We start from the raw sequence: 23,821 nt of genomic DNA, 5'->3' as shown, positions 1-23,821 counted from the left end.
CATGCTCTTCCATTTATTTCATCAATTCGAATTCCCCTTTTTCGTTTCCGGACAGCATTAAGATGGAAAATGGACACATTACCATGATCCATGCTATGGAGAAGAAGATCCCTGATTGCATCTAGCATAGCATTGCGAGGAATGCTTGAGCAACAATGTGTAAAACATGTCCATGCTAACAGCAGAAAGACTCCAGCACTTTAAAATAGAAATGATATCTATGGTTTTATGCCACATTTTTTTTTTCTTTTCTAGATATAATATAGTTATTTTTTATCCATTTAATTTAATCCATACCTATGGATTAGATGAGGTCTTGATATCTTATACCAAGGCTTTACTGGAAGATGAGAGATTGCTAATATTTCTCTTCCTAAAACCTTGTTAATATCATCTACTGAGTTTAGAAATTTAGTGGGGAATACGAGACAATAATAGAATGGAGCCAATAATAAGCCTGCCATGAAGAATCAGCCACATAGGGACATCATACATATAAACAGATGAACAAGGCCAAACAACTTACGCTTATTCAGCAAACCATAATATAACTTCCACAAAAAGGATGGATCTGTCCCATGCACTCTATACAGGACAACAATTACAATTAGAAGCCAGTAGAAATTGGCCTGTGGTAGAATAAGAAATACATGGAGTACAGACAACTTTCATACCAGTGGAAAATCTATGAGCCAGCTGTTTCTCCTCCAGTGTTTATGAGAAAATCTTACTTTTTGAACCGGCCTTGATTACATAACTAAATCAGTTCGGAGACTTCTTCTTATTGCATGTCAACCCAAAGCCTAGTGGGAATAAAGAGTCATGTGAATTGACACCAACATGCAAAGGTAGTTGCTCAACCTGTTTAAACCATGTCACTGGGAGTCGACCCTCGAATTCATGATCCCCAAAGACAACATCAGCAATTCCTCCGCCTTCACTTCCAGGCAACCAAGCAGCAATCAGAGCATATATCTTTTCCAAAAGCCATGGCTCTAAAACTAGGGGTCTTCCAGATACCAGAATCACCAATGTGGGGATGTTGTCAGCGACTGCACTTATTATGTCAGCTCCTTTCAAGGGGATTATAAGCTCTGAATTATCACCAAGGGTCTCTGCATAGGGTTCTTCGCCAACAGCTACAATTGCAAAAGCGAAATCTCGACGTGCTAAGGTCTCTACTGATGGATATTGCTCATAAACTATTTCTGTTTCTTCTCCTATTGCTTCTTTAATTGCACCCAAGATCGTTGTGCCTAAAGCGCAATGACACCATAAGTACAATGGCAGTGTGCATCCAATGCATTATGTTAAAAGGAAATAAAAGAGCAGAGCATGCATATGACATTCTCGTCCATAGATGTTTTCTCACAACAAATATCCAATAAAACATTGATTTTTGTTTTGCCATAGAAGAAAAAAGAAAATTTACTTTGCACCCCTAGACTACCACCCATTTTTTGAATTGCACTCCAAACTACCCAACAATTTGTTATCCCAAACCACCAATTTCTTTCTTGCATCCTCCATCCAATTCACACGTTATGTATGACAAAACCCTAAAACTTTCAAGCAAATTGTACTTATAAAAAAAAAACCTTTCGAGCAAATTGTCTAAAATGCCTTTGCTGAAATTTATTAGAAGTACAAAAAATAAAAAATAAAGGGACCACCCACGGGGTGGTCGATAATGGCTACCCCTTCTGTGGACCAAGGGGTGGCTAACACAATCCATTTTTTTTTATTTAAATTATGACTTTCTCTTTGTTTGTTATGTTAATTATAATTTAAGGGCAATCAGGTATTTTTTACATTTAGAAAGGTGTTTTGGATAATTTACCTGATGGCTTTTGGGTTCCGTCCAATTAGCCTGTCAAATGGATGTTGGTTTCGGTAGTTTGAGGTGCAAAATAAAGTTCTCCAAAAGAAACGAGAGAGAGAAAGAGCTTGACATGACATAGCAAAATACTTTTTTTCCTTGAGGTTATTTCTTTGCTTTATTATTATTATTATTATTTTTTTTTGGGCGGGGGGGGGGGGGGGGGGGGGGGGGGGGGTGAGATGCTTATAGAGTAACATATGGCATGATTCATTTGACTACTCAAGATAGATTTTTGATCATATATCACTAAAAAAACAGAATGAACCTGAATAAGCCTTCGATTGCTTATGGTGTTTTCTCTTATATACTACCTGCATACTTGGACTATGCCTATTTACTTGTTAATAAAATTTTCTTATTACTTAACCAAAAAAAACTGATTCAATCATCTTCCAAAAACCAAATGCAGTAGGTCATGAAGTGTTCCGTGCCTTTCCTGGAGAAAGAAGACATATTCTTTGCTTGGGACAATATGGATGCAATGAAGGGGCTTGATCGAATCATTGCCTTCTTTTCAAGCACCATTAGAGAGTGAACCAAGATGTTCTTGAAGTAATTTTATCATTCTTTTGAGGTGGTTATCTTCCAAAGGAAGTAAAGCACCACAAAATTTTTCTAATTCCCAAAATACAAAATTCTACATTAGTAGACCATTACAGGTGTACAGTCTTTGTAATGTGAGATACAAAATCATCTCTTAAATCATCATCACCAGATTCAAGCATGTTATTCACAAACTGATATTACCAATGCACTCAGCTTTTGTCCCTGGGAGGCTTTTTCATGATAGCACCGTCCTATCGCACAAGCTAATCCACGTATGAAACACAAGCAAGGAACCCAACAAGAACCCACAAAAATTAAATCTCGCCTTGATACATACTCTAATATTATGGTCTGAACAGTTGATGAGCAATAGCAAATCCACTGTACACTTCAGCAAAAATATTTAGGGTCAAGCAGCATGTGCAGTGTCCCAAACACAAAATCAAAAGAACCCAGGCAAAGCAAAATACCCCAATCGTCCTATGTTCATGCACTGGTCTACAAAAATGGTGTTTAAAGATGCAATAGTACGAGCTCCAAAAAATATTGCTTGATATTTTTAACGTATAACACTGAAACTACATACCAATTGTAATGCTGTGGCTACTTCCTTTCCAATCAGCTGTCCACCCACCACACTGATATCCAAGATCATCAGCATGTGTTCCAGCAACAAGGATTCTTTTAGCATTCCTATCTAATGGAAGAAAAGGGTTCTTGGGATCCTTTCCATTTTTCAGAAGAACCAAAGACTTGCGGACTGCTTCACGTGCTAAATCTCTGTGCAACTGTAGAATATTACAAAGCCAAAGCTGTTTCTCAGTTTTGTAGTACTAAATTTGTTGAGGTCACACACCATAGTTAGATGCTAATTACAAGCATTCAATTATCGCCACAATCCATTATGATATGATCTACATTATTGCAATGAAAACAGTGGCAATACAAATGTTTCTGACAATATTTGTCCTCATTATTGTTGCACGATTAAGGGGTTTCAGGTGATACTGAAGTTAATTTTTGAGGCAGCCAAAATAACTATCTACTAAAGTGATAGAATTTTTAGCAACTAGTTCAGGCCATCACACCATCCTCCCTGGGATTAGAATACGAGAAGGAGCCTATAGTTTAATTGGTTGAAATGTACCACTCATAAAAATTATACTATAGGTTTGAATAGAGGCCTATAAATTTTCCAATTTCCCATCATTTATTGGGAAAAAAACAGAGAGAGAATCTACTTTCTGATTCAAAAAACGTCCCCCCCTCTTTATATCTATCACAGATTAAAGGGCAGAGAAGGGTCACATTCAAGGGAATGCGCGGGGCTTGCAAACCCTAGGACTGCAAATATCATTTCTCCACATTCAAGGGAGAGTACTAATTCATCTTGATTAAAAGAGGGAAAGCTTTTTGTATTTTTTAGAGAGATGCACTTAAACTTGCCAAAAATGTCAACACCACCATGTTCTAAATTTTTCAAAAGTTACCTTGCAACCAACTGTATTGAGCAAAGATCTACTAGCAAAAGGAAATTCAAAAAGACCAGCAACAAACTTCACTCTAAGTATACGTTCAACAGCATCATCAATCCTGGCCATTGGTATCTCCCCTGATTCAACCAGAAATGTCAAATCCTCCACAAGTAGTTCATATCTGAAAGGCACCATCACCTGCATCTTTTCTTTGTCAGGAAAGGAAAGACATAAATAATGGATGCAACTTTAGTTTAGGCTTTGGAATTGGATTTCAACCTATACCATGTCTATTCCTGCATTAATGGCAGAGGAAATGCAGTAACGATAGTTTGAGCCACGAGGTTCACTAAGTCGGTCAAGTCCACGCCAGTCAGAAATTACAAAACCCTGCCGCAGAATATTGCCGCAAAATTTATCTAGACATACCGCAACTTTAATCTCAGAACTGATAAAAATAAAGGACTTCGATACTATAATTGCAATTTCCCTCATTGCTTCCCCAGCCTTCAGAGACCCACATACTTTCAATTCAGAAAAAAAATTGAAGAAAGAAGATGAGAAAACAGACCTAGAGATTAACTTATCAACTGATTGATCAACAAGAAGAAAATTTGGAGACTGAGAAGCTAGAATATAATCGACTAAATGTGCCAAACTACTTTTCTGGTGATTTTCCAAATGCCCAATTATGATACTGTAAATTGACCAAAAAATAAAAATCAGTTCGTCTCAGAATCAATACCAGGATTTTTACCTTGAAACCTAGCTTATCTTTTAAAATTTCTGTCAGGAGAAAATGGTCAGCATGCAGTTTGCGTCCATTCCAGCTAGAATAGGATGCCATAATAGTGGAAACTCCCTGAGAAATACAGTCCAGATATGGTGCCATATGCATCTTCTCTAATTCTTCATATGATAATATGGTATTACCCTCATTTATTCCCCCATCAGTACCCCCATCTCCTACAAAATGCTTTGCGCAAGCAATAACATTGTTTCTGGAATCAAAAGTGGTATTATGAGAAGAGTCCATCGGATGTCTGCTGCAGAGGAATTGACAACCTAGGTATGTCTACACTATGTGTAGGCATGCTATATTATGGGTAGGTATGTCTCATGTGCAGAAAAAAAGAGACAAGGGGAGTACAAAGTTTGGAACTATGAAGAGTTTAGTAGTTCAAATATTTAAGAATCAACTTATATGAAGACATGAAAATATAATTTTAGATATAACAAAAGTACAACTAGGGAGGAAAGGGGGCAGCAAAATCAGACTGTTCTTCAGTTGTCATATGTTTTTTCCTCACCAGTACCAAACGCTTCAAATGATAACGAATGTAGAAATGAGCTTGATAATGAGTAAATATACCAAAAGTTTGGTCATTAAAGAAATGCATATAGAACAATATCAATGACTTTTCTCTACCTCCCAGCCACAAAAGGGTAGCCTTTTGGGTGTTCAAGAGGTGGCTGGCCCTGCAAGCCTGTGACAATGGAAGTCATTTTTCTAACAATTTCAGTGTCTTCACTGTAACTTTCATAGCATCTTCCCCATCTGGGATCTCTGCAAACCTGTCAGAACACATGTAAATTGAGTTCTCTTGATCATATCTTGTACACAAGACCTAAGGGTCATGGGGTATCAAAAAGGACGTTCTGGCCAATAAATTTAACAGAAGTAGTGCCATAAAAGGGGAAAAAAAGCAGAACAGACGACAAGAAGACACAACTCCATAGCCAACAGTAGGTGTTCAGTGTATAGGATTTTATTATAAATTTGGAGATGGTTTACCAGCAAAGATCTTGCTTACAATTTACATACAGAGGTTCTAAACATTCAGACAAGTTTGTTAATTTCTTTACAATACAAGCATTAACCAAATTATCGAAATGGCAACAACATTCATACATAAAACTCAGTCAATATCGTCCACAGACATTCCCAAGCACAAAGAACTGCAATCTTCTTAAAATTAAATACCAATTGCCAAATTTCAAGCAACAATGTGTTTAAACGTAGTTGGGTTGCTGAAGGAAGCTTTACCCATGATGGGTATCGCACTGTAAACATCATTTATCAGTTAAATTCAGCAAGTGGAACCACTTACAAAAAAATAATGCCCCAGCCAAACGTGACATTACTTTCATAACACTTACAGCCACACAAGGAGCAAAAGTATAATGAATGCCGCTTGCTCTAACTTCAAGAGCAGTTGCTTCCCCAATCTTTCGAGCTAATTCTGCATCCCTGTCACAAGTTTTAAAGTATATGTGGTTCTGAAGCTACAACTGGCTGCTAAAAATCTTATAAGAAATGTCAACAAACGAATAAAGGTTAGCTGTTATATTTCTCTGTCATTTAACTTCCCCATAAATGAAATCCTTTTTTTTTTTATACCCATGTTTCGACTACTAAAGCATTAACTAAGCTGGCGATTCCCAAAAAAGGATATTAAATTAAGACACAAAATCTACCATTTCACCCCATCTTTTGTTTCCAGCAGTTTTTTCATAAACTGAAACAGAAAATCAGGAAGAGAAGGACAGAGAGTCCAACACTAACCCGGTAGCTCCAAGGCCAATATTGTGAGGAAATATAGTGGCACGATGTATACTATTGTTACCATGAACCGCATCAATCCCATATATGAGCGGTATCCCTAACCGTGACTCAAGCGCCGACTTCTGAAACCCGTCAACCATATCGGCCCAATCCGACGACTCTGTTTTCACTTTCCCAAAGGGTCCACTCCCACAAGCACTAAGTATGCTCCCTACAAAAAATAGCCCATCAAATGCAAGGAATTTTTCAGGAATGATTTTTACGAAGTCTTAAATAAATAAATTCTACTCATTTTTTGTAAAATAATGAATTCAATTTTAAAAAATTATAAAAAAAAATTATTCTTTACAAAGAATTTGTATATAATTTATCTATTCGAAACTTTTATCTAACATTACTCGAAAATTTTTAATGTCGTGTTTTTCTTTAATCCGTCATCCGTCATGCTTTTCTTTCTTTTTTTAACGTATTTTTGAAGGAGCAATACCTATGAAAAATTTAGATATGAGTTCATTGCTTGTAAATTTGGTCCGATCCTAATTAACGAAAATATTATGTTTTTTATATGTTTGATGTGTATTACACTGTTTATTCTTGGACTCATTATATTTATAACCATAGTTAAAGTATTAATGAATTATGTTGTTTACAAGTCTAGCGTGTAACACATCACTTATCGTGAGTGAATTTGTGAGTCATTATATTCATAAAAGGATTAAAGTACAAATATTTTTTTAGAAAAATAATGTGGCACTTGAACATGGAGGTAACGCTTATTAATAGTTTTATTTATTTTTATTGTAATCTTATTTTTTAAAATAAGAACAAAAAATTAATTTTTCCTATTGCAATTCTACACTATTTTCCGTTAATTAAGATTGATATGGTTTGTAATGGATGGATTATACACAAATATTATTTTGATAAAAAAAAAAAATTCCAAGCTAAAACAAAATACAGTAATTAGTGACTAATGAAATATATGCAAACATAACATTAAAAAAATTCTCTGAAGTCTTTGTATGAACTTGAAGGCTTCAAGTGTAAGAAAGATAGATATGCAAAAAGACCCTTTAATATTTATTTGTTACTTATTTAATGATGTTCAAAATATTTATATCGATAATAATCAATGTTGTAGAACTCACTTTATATGGACAATAACTTAAGATTATTAAGCTCAGGAATGAACACGAGGAAACATTAATTCAATAGGACAACTAGAGCTGTACAAAAATTCAAAAACTCAACTCGGGTATCGACTCATCACTGTTGGAGTCGAAGTTTTTTTTTTTCTTTTAAAGTCGGAATTGGATTTGCTGCCTAACCGACTCCAACTCTTATAAAAACATGGATTATTTATATATTGATTATATATACTCATATAAAAAGTCTATAATTTATATAATTAAACTCAATACTATACTAGTACGTGATGAATATTAAAGAATAATATTAATAGACTAGCAATCAATTATATGTACACACTACACATCATAGTATCACTATCATATTTCTAATTTATTTTTCAGTTGTTTTATTTTTGTTGGTTGTAGTTGGAAACAATATTTGGCTTGTTGTTGAGTAGTTGGTTGTGTTTCTTATTTATAATTTATTAAGATGATGGACATTGCCATTGGACCATGATAACATATGGTTGCTCCTACTTGTTAGTTTTTATTTAAGGCCTTATGTGTTAGCTTGTGCCTTAATTAGCTAGATGATTGAGCAATCCTTTTGTTGTTTTTAGTTGATTTGGAAGTATGAGACTCTAATATGAATGATAGCATATTAAGAATAACCTAAAAAGGACTTACTATATATTTAAATTTCTTTAATTTTTTTTTTAGGTTTGCATAGCATATGAAATATTTTTAGTTATATTTCTTTGTTTTGGATATCTAAAACCTGTTTCTTATTATTATTATTTTTTTTGTAATGTTTTTAATAAACTTGAAACTTGAAAGCCAATAAAAAAATATTAATTTGTAAGGTCTTGTTTAGAAATGAGAGATATATATATATATATATATATATATATATATATAAAAGAACTCAGATCATTGGCATTGCATTGGATTGGTCATCCCAATCTTTAAAAATTGAAGAATATGTGAATTTTTTAACTTTTAGCTAATAATTTAACACTTAAAATCTACATTAAATTAACCATCACATTCTCTATAATAATAAAATATTATTATTTTTTATTATTTATATTTCTTTAATTAATTATTATTTTTGGTTACTTTTTTATTTTATTTTCATAATCTTCAATAATCTCAAAACAATTATTTTCATTCACAATCCAACAATCTATAATATAATAATCTACAATATAATAATCTCATATGTACATAGATGGTAAAATCTCATATGTAAATAAAAATACTATATGTACAATTCACAAAAATTCCATATCTATAATATCAAAATATCAAAATATAACAAAATAACATATGAGAAAGAAGAAAGAGGGAAGAATGAGAACGAGAGAGAGAGAAAGAGGAAAGAAGAAGAGTTGCGGGAATGGTGCCAAAATATAATAAAAAAATACATTTAGACTTGTGACGATACATTTCATATTTAAAAAGAATGATAGAATTATTGTACCTTATATTTTAGATGAAATCAGTTTGACTAATTCAATGTGGGCCAAATATGTATGATATTAGTTAAATTTAAAGATGAAAAGCCATTTGACTAAGCCAATGTCAATGTTTTCAAATCCGAATCCACTTCAACTCTGGTGAAATTAAATTTTATGTAAGTTGGAGTCGGAGTTCGGATTCAAACTCAAAAGGCTTAGTTTGTTTCCATAAATCATTTCATCACATTTCATCTAATTATTATAATTTTTTAAACTCTCACATAAAATATAATAAATAATTTAATTTTTTTAAATCTTAAAATAAAAATTATATTAAAAATTTTTATTCTAACAATATTTTATTTAATTTTTAATTTTTATTTCATGTAAACAAAGAGAAAAGCTTGTATGCCGCTCATAGTTGACCGCTATCGCTCTGATTTTTCTTTTACTTAATTATTAAGGAAATTATTTTAAGTGTATTGATGTATTTTTTATTTTTTAAAAATATTTAAATATATTAAAAATATATAAAAAATGAAAAAAAAATACAAAAAATAACTAGCGGTATAAACGATGTGCAGCACCGGCGCACCGCTATGTAAACAAACAAGACTGTCCAAGTGCAATCAGATTTTCTAATACCGACTTCGGCTGGGTAGTACTCGTCACTACTCAGTCCTATTCGGAATTTAAAAGAAAAGAAAAAGAGAGAAAAACATGTTTTTGATATGCATATACGTACAAACGTCAGCAACGTCTTTCACGGGAATAGAGACAGAGAGAGAAGCGCCGTACCGATGGAGAGGTGTTTGATGGCGTCGTGGGAAGCGACGCGGCGTTCAATCTGGGTCATCTGGCCGACCTTCTCTTTCAACGTCATTCGAGGGAGCAGGTCTTTGATACGAGCCTCCACGTGTGCTTTGGAATCTCTGTAATTAACGCACTCCTCGACCTCCGCGGCTTTGCCCATTTTCCGATCGGTCAATCCCCCCCCCACCACCTCTCACGTGCCTCCTCAACTCAACGACACCCTCCACCTAGCCACAGCAATGCAATACTAGAAATTTAAGCAAACTGAATCAACACACACTTCAACTACCACTGCACCACATCTTCTTCTCTTGAGCCAATTACCACTGGCCCTTTCTTATATTTATTTTATGGGACCCACCTTGCACATTCGTGCTGTCTTCTCTGCTAGCTCCACATTCCAAACTAACGGTCCTTAATTTAAGAGTCAAGAGTCAAAATTATTTGGTCCTTGTTTGACTAAATAATTCAAGAGTCAACGGTGGCAGCTCAGTGGACAGGGACCACACGCCCACTGGTCTTTGATAAATACTTTTCGCAGCTAACGCTTCCATAGAAAAAGAGAAAACCTTCCCACGGGGGCCTGATCTCTAGCGCTCCAATAAATATTTGCCACGTAAAGCTCCCATTTCTCAACTCATATGCCTGCATAACCGCTGATAAAAACGTTGAAAGGAACAAAATTTCCCTCAGCCCTCCCTCTCTGCACCCCTTTCCCCTCGAAGCTCCCCTACCCTCTCCCTCTCCCGTTGACCCTCACCCTCTCCCAGTGCAAGCCCATCTCCACCTCTCTCTCTCTCTCTCTCTCTCTCTAAACTATAAGCTTCTTGGCAAATAAGTTTGTCAACGGTTTGTTTGTCAACGGTTTGGAAATCATTGACACCATTTGTATGTCGATTTTCATTTTTTTATAGAAAAAATCATTAATATAGGTTGTGAAGTATTTTGGACAACTTCTTGATGGGTTCGATTCTTCTTGTGTTTTCTGCAAATCTGTCCAACAATTTTCTACAAGTCCAAGGTTCGGAAAAAAAAAAAAAAAAAACGTAAATCAACATCGTAAGCTTTTATTAGAATGAAGAGAGAAAGATTTTATTGAGAATGAGGAGATCAGAGAGAGCTTGCGGAAAGAAACTATGCTGAGCGTGAGGAGAGAGAGCTTGTAGAGAGAGAGAGTGTTTGCTGAGAATGAGGAGAGAGAAAATTTGTAGAAAGAACTGTACTAGGCGTGGTTTTATCAGATGAGATCAATTTTATTACATCTAATGTAAAATTTCATACCTGACTTGTTTTCATTTTTAAGACTGTTGAACGCTGCCTCTGAATATAAGCGAGTGCTAAGTAGTTTGGTTTTAGATAAAATATTATTAAAATATTATTTTTTTAATATTATTTTTATTTTAAAATTTTAAAAATTAAATTTTTATTATATTTTATATAAAAACTTATAAAATTTATAATGATTGTTACTGTTTCAAATCTCGTCCCGTATTGGTTGGTACGGTCGATATTTTTCGTACCAGCCGTTTGGTCGGTACATGTACTATATCCGTTTCGTATCTATTTAAATACTAGTCGTACCGGCTATATCGACTTCAATTTTGACTTGTACCGACTTATATTTAGGCATGTACCAGTCGATATTTCGGTATTTTTTTTTTTATTTTTTTAAACTATAAATTTATTTTTTAACCCTTAATTCAGACTAGACTATTTATAATTTATATATATATTTATATATAATTTATTCATATATAGACTATTATTTTAAAATATAATTTATTTATATATTAACTATTTCGAAATAACATATAAAATAATATTAATATTAAAATATTTAATTTTAATATTTTAATCAGTACAACATCCAATACATTTAAAACACTGATGATTACATATTTGATGAGTCTTAACAATTCGAAAAACAAAGACGCATGGACAAAGCTGACCCTTGCCATCAGAGAGAAGTGAAACGATTGATAAATAAATAAATACCGGATGTGATTTAAATATAAAACCTTTCACCCACTCTGTGAAAAATTGTTTTCAAGTTTGACCGACAACTACTTAACATACGTCAGATCAACAATATTGTTATTTTATATTTTATCATTTCAACCAAATTTGTTAATGTCATATTTTATGTTGAAGTTCATCTAATCAATAAAAAATAATATACATCATCACTCCATTAATATCTCTCACACTAAGCAGTTATAATATTATGCATAAAATTCTATTTAGCACTACTCTTTCAATATAACCAATAAAATTATATTTAAATTTTATATTTAAAAATTAAGATAGAATGATAAAATATATATATATATATTAGTTATGAGAATATTTTCGTAAAACCACCACATCTTTAAGAGTGGTGAATGTTTTCCATTTATAAAGTTGTACAAAATGTATACATATATAGTAATAACAACTAGAATGGAAAATATGTACGAAAATAAATAAGCAATTTCCTAAGATCAAGGGTCAATCATTACACATATAGGAAGCCTGTAATTTAGTCCAGGATATATGAGAATCCTCAACACCCCCCACAAGCAAAGTGTCGGATTGGAGCAGACGCGGAGTTTGGAGTGGAAAAAAAAAATCAAACAGAGGCCAAGAGAAGCTCTTCATGAAGATATTGACAATTTGCAAGTGAGAAGGAACATGCTGAGTGCAAATTGTGTCGGCGACAACAAGTTCCTGGAGAAAGTGATAATCTATCTCAATATGCTTGGCCTGCTTGTGATAAACTGGATTGGAACTAAAACAAAAAAAATTACATTTTTGTTGTCGCATAAGAGAAGAGGTTGATGTGTAATAGGAACCTTGAGATTATGAAAGAGATGTGTAAGCCAAAGGACCTCGACAACGGTGAGAGCAAGAGCGAGATACTCGGATTCGTAGCTGGAATAGGCGACAGTTGGTCACTTCTTGGCACTCTATGTGGCGCCCCCAATCCCCCTTATATAAATACACAGGGATCGAGACGCCAGGATGGTGACAACACGGACACACATCCCAACGAAGTGCCAGTGTGTGTACATGCAACAGTGTACAAATATAATAACGCAGCGGATAGTCAACTAAGTACCAGAATTTAAATACAAATATTTAAAACAATTTATCTTTAAAAAAAATTATACAGTCATCCCAAATATAATACAAAAGGTGAATACATAAACTGATAAAAACACATAACTCACTAAACAGGAGCAATCCCAGATCACTCCTCCAACGGAGCCAAGCTAAGGCTCGACATCATCATCTGCATCAAAATCTGCGATACCATAAAATGGTACCACAGGTAAGTATAAACCAAACAACTCTCGGGATAAAAATACATTAATGCAACCAACAATATAGCAAAATACAGTTAACCATAAAATACCATTTTTTCCCAGAAAAATGATTATTTCCAACATACGCCAAAAATCCCATTTTGGCCCAAAATATCCGTAACACATTTTCCCATAAAATGATTCACACAAACAATCCAGTTATCGGACACTGTAGGCGGGAATCGCAGGCGGGACTCTACCACTGTCCCTGCTTACCACCATCCCTACCGCGTGCACCGTAGGCGGGAATCACAGGCGGGACACAACCACCATCCCTGCTTACCACCATCCCTAACGCGTGCACCGTAGGCGGGAATCACAGGCGGGACTCTACCACCATCCCTGCTTACCACCATCCCTACAGTTCCTTTACACACAATAAATACTTAACAGAGCACTGTAGGCGGGAATCACAGGCGGGACACAACCACCATCCCTGCTTACCACCATCCCTACAGTCTCTTTTCCTTTTACTCACATGAAAATCCAAATCCAATAAATACATGAACATGTATGCAATATGCGATGTACGTGAACAAGTCATAACCAACAGCCACAATGCAAACAAACACAACTCCGTCCACAATCCATCCGACCCCCGAAACTCCTCGGACTCAGTCCGGCAAAACAACCCAATTCACAGATAATATGCGTTAGTGCAAAAATATATTTAAATCACGAAAGTTCTTTAAGGAAAATACTTACAGTGCAATATAATAATTTCCGGAGGATCTCGAAGTTGCAAGTGGTGATTTCTGAGCAACACCACAGTGTAAAATACACTGTGGCCGTGGGTCACATTTACCAACTTTTCAACGAGGACAAACGAAGACCCAAGATTGATAGGGTATGGCCTAGGGAGGTCGGTGAAGCCAATGGTGGTGGTGGTTTGCCGTGGGTGGCGGCGGAATGGGCGGTAGAAGACCAAAATGCCCAAATCGGAAATGTAGTTGGTGGAGCTTCACCGGTGACGGATCGGAGGTGGGGTTGGGTCCAATGGGTTGCCAAGAGGTCGGGGATGAAGTGGTAGGAAGATGGTGGCCAATGGTGGTGCGACGGCGGCGCTACGGCGGAAGGAGTGCCGCGGCTTCGAAGAGCTACTGGTGGTTAACGGCGGCACGGATGGAGGTGAGATTGGTGGGGTGAGGTCGCCGGCGGCTGGGGAAGCTAATGGGCTGGGCGGTGAGGGCCACCGCCGGCTCACGGCGGCGCTGGCGTGAAGGTGGCCCGCGGCTTCGTGGGGGGCGTGTGGGCTACCGGCGGCGAGGTAGGGGCTGAGGTTTGGGAGGTGAGGTCGCCGGAGGGAGGGGGAGCTGGTCGGCTGGGCGGTGTCGCGCACGGCGGCGCGACGGCGGCGCTGGGAGGAGACGAAGGAAACGGGCGGAGGAGAGGAGAGAGAGGTCGCGCGGGAGAGGAGAGGAAATAAGGAAAAAAAAGAAAAGAAGAAAAGAAAAAGGAAGGAAAGAAAAAAGGAGGGAAAAGAAATGAGGTCCAATCCTCATAACTTGGGTCACAAAAAAGATCCAACGGAGACGATTTTAAAACCACAAGTTAAATAAAATAATTTAAACGTAATGGTAAAGTCAAATTGAAATAATTAAATCCCACAGTAATTAATTTAAATATTAAAAGCAATTTAAATGCATAACAATAAATAAATATTTAGAAAGCACATAAAATTAATTTTCACCAAATAAAATCATAGAAATAAACTTACTAAAAATCCAACCAATTTTAAAATAAGAGGATAAATTTTTGAACAATAAAAAATAATCCTTCAGTAAAAATACACTGAAATACGGGGCGTTACATCCTCCCCCCCTTAAAATAAAATTTCGTCCTCGAAATTTGTAGGGCCAATCATCACTCTAAAGCAGGTTACCAAATACGACCAGAACACTCTTAAGAAAATCACACAACCTCCAACACCCAACGGGCATGGATACAACTTGCATAACTTTCCAAAACCCAAGAATAAACCACACATGGCATCCATTACGAAAGGTAAGATTAGACCCATACCTGCCGTAACTCCAGCGTCCTGAGTCCCTGGAATCTCGTCGCCAGCACTACCAGGAGTCACTGCATACACCCGAGCCTGAACTAGTTGCCTCTGATTAGTCCTACCACCGCGATGACCACCCTGATTTCCTTGGGTCCAATTAGGGCACTCACGAGCAAAGTGTCCTGTCTGACCACACTCAAAGCACTGGTTCCAACCCTGACGACACTCGCCCTCGTGGGCTCTATTACATCTACCACAAACTGGAGCTCGGCCCCCAATACGTATACCGGAAGCTGCCTGCGCTCTGGCCCCGATCCTTTGCACAAACTTCTGTGGCGACCCGGAGCTGCTCCCTTCACCATCAACGTTCAGTCGCTTCTTACCCGGAGGGGAATCTACCACAGCACCTCGCTCTCGCTCAGCAATTGAGGTCACATTGACCAACCTCTGAAAGTTCTGGATTTCCAAGCATGCGACCTGCCTGCGGATTTGAGGGCGCAACCCTTCTTGGAAACGTTCAGCCCGCATCTCTTCCGTAGCAATGAGGTGAGGAGCAAACCGCCCAAGCTCCATAAATTTCCTTGCATACTGCTCGACAGTCATGTCTCCTTGAACCAAATTATTGAAATCCCGAGCCAATTGCCGTCTCACCGAAACAGGAAAGAATCGATCATCAAATTCTTTCTTAAAACGCTGCCAAGACACAGCAGCCAAGGATCCCAACTCCATCTCTAAAAGTGACCGCTTGGTCTCCCACCAATTTGCCGCTTCACCTTGCAGCATATAACTCCCATATAATACCCTCTGGGCCTCAGTGCATCCACAGACTTCAAACGTTCTTTCCAGATCTTGAATCCACCTTCTAGCCCGTAATGGATCCTCTTCACCAGAAAAAGCAGGGGTCCTATGCGCTAAGAAGCGCTCATAGGTGCACCCGGCCTGCATCGCCCTGTACTGCTCTCCTTGCTGCGGACGAAAATTCTGTTGAAGAAACTCCGTCATCCTATTCAACGCCCTCGCCATGGCATAATTTCCATCACCCCTCGGTAATTCATCCTCGGGCTCATTAGCTTGCCTTCTTGGTCGTACCATTTTCCTGCCATAGCGTAACCCTTAACCCCACTATCAGCTTAAAACAAACTAAAAATATAATTATAGTAAAATAAATTAAAATACAACCATATCACATAAAATAAAATAAAATAAAACCAACAAAATAAAATATCATAAGACAAAAGGAATAAAACAAATGAAATAGTACACAAGAAAATAATTGAAACAAGTAAAATTGCCTGCCATATAATAAAATAACTAAATAAACAAAAATAACAAAAATAAGATAAATAACAAACAATTAACGTACAATTAAAATAAATAAATTAAAATAATGTACTCCCAACAAAATAATTTCAAATCAAAATTTTAAAATTTTCTGGTACTACACCTATGGGACATGTGGTTTTACCCAGAGCCGAACTGCTCTGATACCACCTGTGGCGCCCCCAATCCCCCTTATATAAATACACAGGGATCGAGACGCCAGGATGGTGACAACACGGACACACATCCCAACGAAGTGCCAGTGTGTGTACATGCAACAGTGTACAAATATAATAACGCAGCGGATAGTCAACTAAGTACCAGAATTTAAATACAAATATTTAAAACAATTTATCTTTAAAAAAAATTATACAGTCATCCCAAATATAATACAAAAGGTGAATACATAAACTGATAAAAACACATAACTCACTAAACAGGAGCAATCCCAGATCACTCCTCCAACGGAGCCAAGCTAAGGCTCGACATCATCATCTGCATCAAAATCTGCGATACCATAAAATGGTACCACAGGTAAGTATAAACCAAACAACTCTCGGGATAAAAATACATTAATGCAACCAACAATATAGCAAAATACAGTTAACCATAAAATACCATTTTTTCCCAGAAAAATGATTATTTCCAACATACGCCAAAAATCCCATTTTGGCCCAAAATATCCGTAACACATTTTCCCATAAAATGATTCACACAAACAATCCAGTTATCGGACACTGTAGGCGGGAATCGCAGGCGGGACTCTACCACCGTCCCTGCTTACCACCATCCCTACCGCGTGCACCGTAGGCGGGAATCACAGGCGGGACACAACCACCATCCCTGCTTACCACCATCCCTAACGCGTGCACCGTAGGCGGGAATCACAGGCGGGACTCTACCACCATCCCTGCTTACCACCATCCCTACAGTTCCTTTACACACAATAAATACTTAACAGAGCACTGTAGGCGGGAATCACAGGCGGGACACAACCACCATCCCTGCTTACCACCATCCCTACAGTCTCTTTTCCTTTTACTCACATGAAAATCCAAATCCAATAAATACATGAACATGTATGCAATATGCGATGTACGTGAACAAGTCATAACCAACAGCCACAATGCAAACAAACACAACTCCGTCCACAATCCATCCGACCCCCGAAACTCCTCGGACTCAGTCCGGCAAAACAACCCAATTCACAGATAATATGCGTTAGTGCAAAAATATATTTAAATCACGAAAGTTCTTTAAGGAAAATACTTACAGTGCAATATAATAATTTCCGGAGGATCTCGAAGTTGCAAGTGGTGATTTCTGAGCAACACCACAGTGTAAAATACACTGTGGCCGTGGGTCACATTTACCAACTTTTCAACGAGGACAAACGAAGACCCAAGATTGATAGGGTATGGCCTAGGGAGGTCGGTGAAGCCAATGGTGGTGGTGGTTTGCCGTGGGTGGCGGCGGAATGGGCGGTAGAAGACCAAAATGCCCAAATCGGAAATGTAGTTGGTGGAGCTTCACCGGTGACGGATCGGAGGTGGGGTTGGGTCCAATGGGTTGCCAAGAGGTCGGGGATGAAGTGGTAGGAAGATGGTGGCCAATGGTGGTGCGACGGCGGCGCTACGGCGGAAGGAGTGCCGCGGCTTCGAAGAGCTACTGGTGGTTAACGGCGGCACGGATGGAGGTGAGATTGGTGGGGTGAGGTCGCCGGCGGCTGGGGAAGCTAATGGGCTGGGCGGTGAGGGCCACCGCCGGCTCACGGCGGCGCTGGCGTGAAGGTGGCCCGCGGCTTCGTGGGGGGCGTGTGGGCTACCGGCGGCGAGGTAGGGGCTGAGGTTTGGGAGGTGAGGTCGCCGGAGGGAGGGGGAGCTGGTCGGCTGGGCGGTGTCGCGCACGGCGGCGCGACGGCGGCGCTGGGAGGAGACGAAGGAAACGGGCGGAGGAGAGGAGAGAGAGGTCGCGCGGGAGAGGAGAGGAAATAAGGAAAAAAAAGAAAAGAAGAAAAGAAAAAGGAAGGAAAGAAAAAAGGAGGGAAAAGAAATGAGGTCCAATCCTCATAACTTGGGTCACAAAAAAGATCCAACGGAGACGATTTTAAAACCACAAGTTAAATAAAATAATTTAAACGTAATGGTAAAGTCAAATTGAAATAATTAAATCCCACAGTAATTAATTTAAATATTAAAAGCAATTTAAATGCATAACAATAAATAAATATTTAGAAAGCACATAAAATTAATTTTCACCAAATAAAATCATAGAAATAAACTTACTAAAAATCCAACCAATTTTAAAATAAGAGGATAAATTTTTGAACAATCAAAAATAATCCTTCAGTAAAAATACACTGAAATACGGGGCGTTACACTCTAGGAGACTAAATTATCGAACAGGCGACAGTTGGTCACTTCTTGGCACTCCAGGAGACCAAATTATAGCCAAGATAAATGGAATAGTTAGAGATGGAGCGATGAGTATTAGGGCATCCTGCCCAATTAGCGTCAGAGTACGTAATAAGTCCAGTGGATGATGACGAGCTAAAAGTCAAGCTGAAATGAAGCGTTCTTTTGACATAGCGAAGGATGCGCTTGATAGCATGAAAATGATCGTTAGTTGGGGTGTGCAAAAATTGGTTGACAGAGTTGACAACATGAGTAATATTAGGACACATGATGGTCAAGTATTGCAGTGCACCAACAAGAGAGCGATAGAGAGTAGGGTTTGAAAAGGGAGAGCCATCGGCAGACAAGTGATGGGTCACAACCATGGGGGTGTGAACAGGTTTGCTGTCAAAAAGCTAAGCCTGAGTAAGAATATCCAGTACATATTTAATCTGACTGACGAAAAGACCGTTAGAAGTAGGTGAAGCCTCAAGACCAAAGAAATAGCTCAAAGCACCCAAGTCCTTGGTGGCAAACTCGGAATTGAACTGTCTGGTAAAGCTGTCAAGGAGAGACGAATTATTTCTTTTAATAATGATGTCATCAACATAGAAAAGTAAATAAATAATATCGTGCTTACTATGAAAAACGAAAAGAGATATGTCAGCACAATTGCAATAAAAACCAAGTTTGAGCAAAAAGGAGTTGAAGTGCTGGAACAGGCACATGCGGACTTGCTTCAGACCATAGAGTGCCTCTTTTAATTTGCAGACATGATTGGGAAAGCGAGGGTCAAGATACCTAGGAGGCTGCTCCATATAAACATCTTTATGAAGAATGTCGTTGAGGAAAGCATTCTTGACGTCTAATAGATGAATGGGCCAATTGTTGGTCACGGCAAGAGAAAGCACAATACGAACAGTAGAAGCTTTGACACAGGGCTAAAGGTGTCAGTGTAGTCGAGACCAGGCAATTGTGTATAACCCTTGGCAACAATACAGGTTTTGAGAAGCTCAATGGTCTCCTCGGATAAATATTTGGTCCGAAAAACCCATTTAGATCCCACAATGTTGGTATTGGTGGAACGAGGAACCAAATCCCAAGTATTATTTTTTCGCAATGCTTTTACTTTGTCATCCATGACAGCGAGCCAAGCGAGATTTTTGGCTGTAGACTTGAAACCTTTGGGCTCAGTGGTAGTAAGTAAAGCATGAAGAAGTCCAGAAAAGATCAAAATGCTAAGATAAGCCGGATGACGAGGCTTGAAGATGCCGACTTTGGCTCTCGTGAGCATTGGGTGGGAGCCCAACGGAAATGCCGCGATGGCAAAGGGTAGCATAGATGGACCAACATCAGGAAGGCTGGTGTTGTGCTCAATAGAAACAGGACTAGGATTTGCATGGGTTGTATGCTGCAAGGGAGTTCTGTGGGCTGTTGTAGGAGTAATGGGCCGAATTCCAGAAGTGGAGGGGAGCCCATGCGCTGAAGTATCTGTTGGAGAAAGAGAGTCATGGACCTGCAAAGACTCAGCCAATGGATCAGCACAAATATTAGATGGGCTAGAACTGGGTTGTGTAATAGGTGGGGAACGAATTTGGGGCAAAGGGTGTAGAGATGGTGTATAGGCCAGACTAGGTTCTAAAAAATTTGAGAATGTTAATGATGAAATAGACTGGGCTTGAAAAGTGTTTAGAAAGTGAAAATAGGACTCATCAAATTGAGCATTTCTAGTGATATAAATCCAAGAGGTGGTGGGGTCAAGGCAACGAAAACCTTTGTAAAATGGAATGTAGCCTAAGAAAATACAAGAAATACTACAAGGTACAAATTTATGAGGCATGTAATCAAGTAAATAAGGATAGACACGACAAAATCTCAAAAGGTGAAATACCTCCAAGAAGAGGTGTTGGCAAGCGGCTAATGAAGTAAGTCACAGTGTTAAATGTGTCAACTCAGAAACGAGGGGAAACATGTGAATGAAAAAGGAAAGCAAGTCCTGTTTCAATCACATGTTGATGTTTGCGTTCAGCACGTCCATTTTGACTGGGAGTGTATGGGCAAGAGATTTGATGGTGAATACCTGAGTTACAAAGATGAGCTTATAAGTGATAGCTAGTGAATTCAAGACCTCCATCACTTTGAAAAATTTTTATGTGAGCTAAATATTGATTTTCCACAAAATTTTGAAATTGAATAAAAATGTCAAAAATCAAATTTTAATTTCATAGGGTAAATCCAAGTGAAACGAGAATAATCATCAATGAATAAAACGTAATAGGCAAAACCCAAATTTGATTTAACAGAAGAAGGGGCCCAAATGTCGCAATGAATAAAATTTAACACATGAGAAAATCTATTTTCATTACTAGAATAAGGCAAACGATGGCTCTTAACAAGTTGACTTGTAGTGCAAAGCGATGGAGTGGGCAGCAAAGATATAAGAAAAAGATGTATTTTTTTATTGAGTAAAGAAATAATAGAATGATCTACATATCCAAGTCGTGCGTGCCATGAATCATATGAAGCACGTAAGGATTTATTTCTAAGGACAGAAAGAAAAGCGGGATTTCTGCGCTCCAGTATATATAGACCACTATCTCTTTTACCAGTTGCCACCACTCTGCCTATTTTGCGATTCTGAACAATAAAAAGATTATTAGTGAAGGTAACAAAGAAAGGAAAGTCAAACGTTAGCTTACTAATAGACAACAAATTTTTAGTGAGATGGGGAACAACTAAAGTATCTAATAATTGGATATTTAGGGAAGGAGAAATTGTACCGGTATGGGTAATAAGGAGAGAGGCACCATTCCCTACTATTACACAATCCTTACTCATATAATTTTCTGATTTGTCCAGTTGAGAAGACTCGGTTGTCATATGTGCTGAAGCGACCGTGTCAAGGTACTAGTCAGACTCGAAACTCCAGAGATAGAGCAAGCATTGGTGAAGGCTTCAACTAGTTGAGCAGAGGTTTCGGCACGATTGTAACGGTTGCGGCAACAGTCGGCAGTATGTCCTTCGTTCTTGCAAATTTGACAACGAGGAGTGTAATGGCCACACTTACCACGCCTCTATCCAGATTCGTTGATGCCGCTACTGCCCCCACGATTTCACCAGTTGCAAGATGAACCTCCCCCGCAATTTTGAGAAAAGCCTTTCGTGGCGATGAATGTGGCATCAGATGGGGAGGAAGAGTCGAGAGATTTTTGAAAAATCTCAAAACTCTCAGCCTTGGGTACAATGTCCACAAACGTTAAGAGGGAGTGATGGCCATTTGAGCTGTGTAAAAATCAGCCCCTAAACCATGGAGAAACCAGTGTACCCTATTTGCTTAGTTGACGGGACGACCGATGGCATGGAGTGGTCACAGAGGGCCTTAAATGCGCGGGAATATTTAGCAACCATGTGAGTTCCACACTTCATCAGTTGAAGGCCGCGCTGGTCCTTTAGTCTCCACGCCAAGTGTTTGTCGTTAGGTGTAGAAGAGCCATCCGGTTCAAGGGGGGGGGTGGTACAATGGTTCTATCAACATGATCCAATAGCTCTTGGCTCTCAAGAAGGGGGAGAAGTTGACTCTTCCAAAGTAAGTAATTGGAAGATGACAATTTAATGGTCATCATGTGAATCATAGTGTTGAAAGGAAGACTAGAGGAAAAAGGATCATAGGCTATTGGGATCAAAGGGAGGTTAATCCAGGTATTGCTTTGATACCAGGAGAATATTTTCATAGAACCACCATACCTTTGAGGGTGGTGAATGTTTTCCATTTATAGAGTTGTACAAAGTGTATACATCTATGGTAATTACAACTTGAATGTAAAATATGTACGAAAATAAATAAGCAATTTCCTAGGATCAAAGGTCAATCATTACACATATGGGAAGCCTCTAATTTAGGCTAGGATATCCGAGAAGCTTCAACAAATTAGATGAATGTGTATGGTGTAAGACTTCTATGTAGAATTTCTCTTTAATTTAATATAACACATCAAATTGTAAATTTTTTTTATTACTAACTAAATATGATGTACTAAATTAGACAATGCTAGCCAATAATATCTTTGAGATGATTCTCTTCGTAGCCTAACACTTTTTTGTATAAAAAAAGTATTTATATATATTGGTGAAATACACAATAATATAATAAAAATTACAATGAAATTAACATTTAAACGAAACTAGTTTAGATTAAGGCACACAAATCTCGTTCTCTTTAAGAAGATTCAAGTCTTCTGTAGTGTACAAAGTCTCAAATTAACCAGTACAACATAACTCATCTTGACTTGACTTCTTCAAAATACAACAGTCTAACTGATCATCGTATAGCCTGAACTAACTCTTTACAAGAGGTTGAACTCAAAGCTCCATGCCAAAAGAACACATTTCTTCTATTTGAAAATACTGTCAAGAATATATATACTCACTAATTTGTTTTTCTTCTCTCTTTGTCTAAAAGTATATTTTACACACGTACCGAAGGACCAAACAAATATATATAACTAGGACAAAAAACGACCCTGGACGACAAAGGACGTAAACGTGAAAAACAATAAAATAAATTCAAAGAACCAACTTAACTACCCTTCAAAGCCAACGTTAACAACTTCAATAGGAGCCAATGTTAACAACTAAAGATACCAAACGGCTACTTTATAACAAGCTCGTTAAATAACACGTTGAAGAGATCTTGCACTTGAATGCTACCAATTAAGCGTATGAAAGCAACGGTACCGAAAATAGTGAGAAACCAACGTTACTACTTACTAACCAAGAGATTCAGCTACTGGCAAATCAAGAGAATAAGGCTACCCTTCTCAATATATATCAAATGCTACCGTAATAGCAATAAAAAAGCGTTACAAGAAACTCTATTTATTAAAAAAA

The 23,821-nt window shown here is 37.8% G+C and overlaps 1 protein-coding gene across 3 annotated transcripts; it reads right to left on the bottom strand.

The window, feature by feature from the left end:
* Positions 1 to 410: 410 nt before the first annotated feature.
* Positions 411 to 10,186, bottom strand: LOC121239068 (beta-glucosidase BoGH3B-like). 3 transcript variants are annotated; one of them, XR_005935230.1, is made up of 10 exons: positions 9,858 to 10,141; positions 6,470 to 6,680; positions 6,064 to 6,154; positions 5,333 to 5,478; positions 4,661 to 4,904; positions 4,189 to 4,293; positions 3,919 to 4,101; positions 3,015 to 3,216; positions 1,599 to 1,870; positions 1,212 to 1,565 (listed from the first exon to the last, which is right to left on the bottom strand). XR_005935230.1 is itself a non-coding variant. In XM_041136191.1 (10 exons), the coding sequence occupies exons 1-10, from the start codon at positions 10,030 to 10,032 to the stop codon at positions 2,773 to 2,775; spliced, it is 1,422 nt and encodes a 473-aa protein (XP_040992125.1). In that variant the 5' UTR covers positions 10,033 to 10,141; the 3' UTR covers positions 2,033 to 2,772. The 3 variants fall into 3 exon arrangements, 2 of the variants coding, with proteins under 2 accessions (XP_040992124.1, XP_040992125.1); XM_041136191.1 differs by lacking the exons at positions 1,212 to 1,565; positions 1,599 to 1,870 and adding exons at positions 2,033 to 2,809; positions 2,899 to 2,926; XM_041136190.1 differs by lacking the exon at positions 1,599 to 1,870 and having other exon boundaries at positions 411 to 1,256; positions 9,858 to 10,186.
* Between the last annotated feature and the right edge of the window lie 13,635 nt (positions 10,187 to 23,821).

Source organism: Juglans microcarpa x Juglans regia, chromosome 7D (genome assembly GCF_004785595.1).
Source record: "Juglans microcarpa x Juglans regia isolate MS1-56 chromosome 7D, Jm3101_v1.0, whole genome shotgun sequence".
Lineage (NCBI taxonomy): Eukaryota > Viridiplantae > Streptophyta > Magnoliopsida > Fagales > Juglandaceae > Juglans > Juglans microcarpa x Juglans regia.
Note: the sequence above shows the minus strand (reverse complement) of the source record. Positions and strands in the feature narration are given on the sequence as shown.

Excerpts from the sequence above, each read along its gene's own strand:
- LOC121239068 (XM_041136190.1), bottom strand. The coding sequence starts at position 10,032 with ATGGGCAAAGCCGCGGAGGTCGAGGAGTGCGTTAATTACAGAGATTCC. Across the intron at positions 5,479-6,063 it reads CTTTTGCTCCTTGTGTGGCT|GTTTGCAGAGATCCCAGATG; the intron begins GTAAGTGTTATG and ends GTGTTCTGACAG. Across the intron at positions 4,905-5,332 it reads TACCCTTTTGTGGCTGGGAG|AAACAATGTTATTGCTTGCG; the intron begins GTAGAGAAAAGT and ends TTTTGATTCCAG.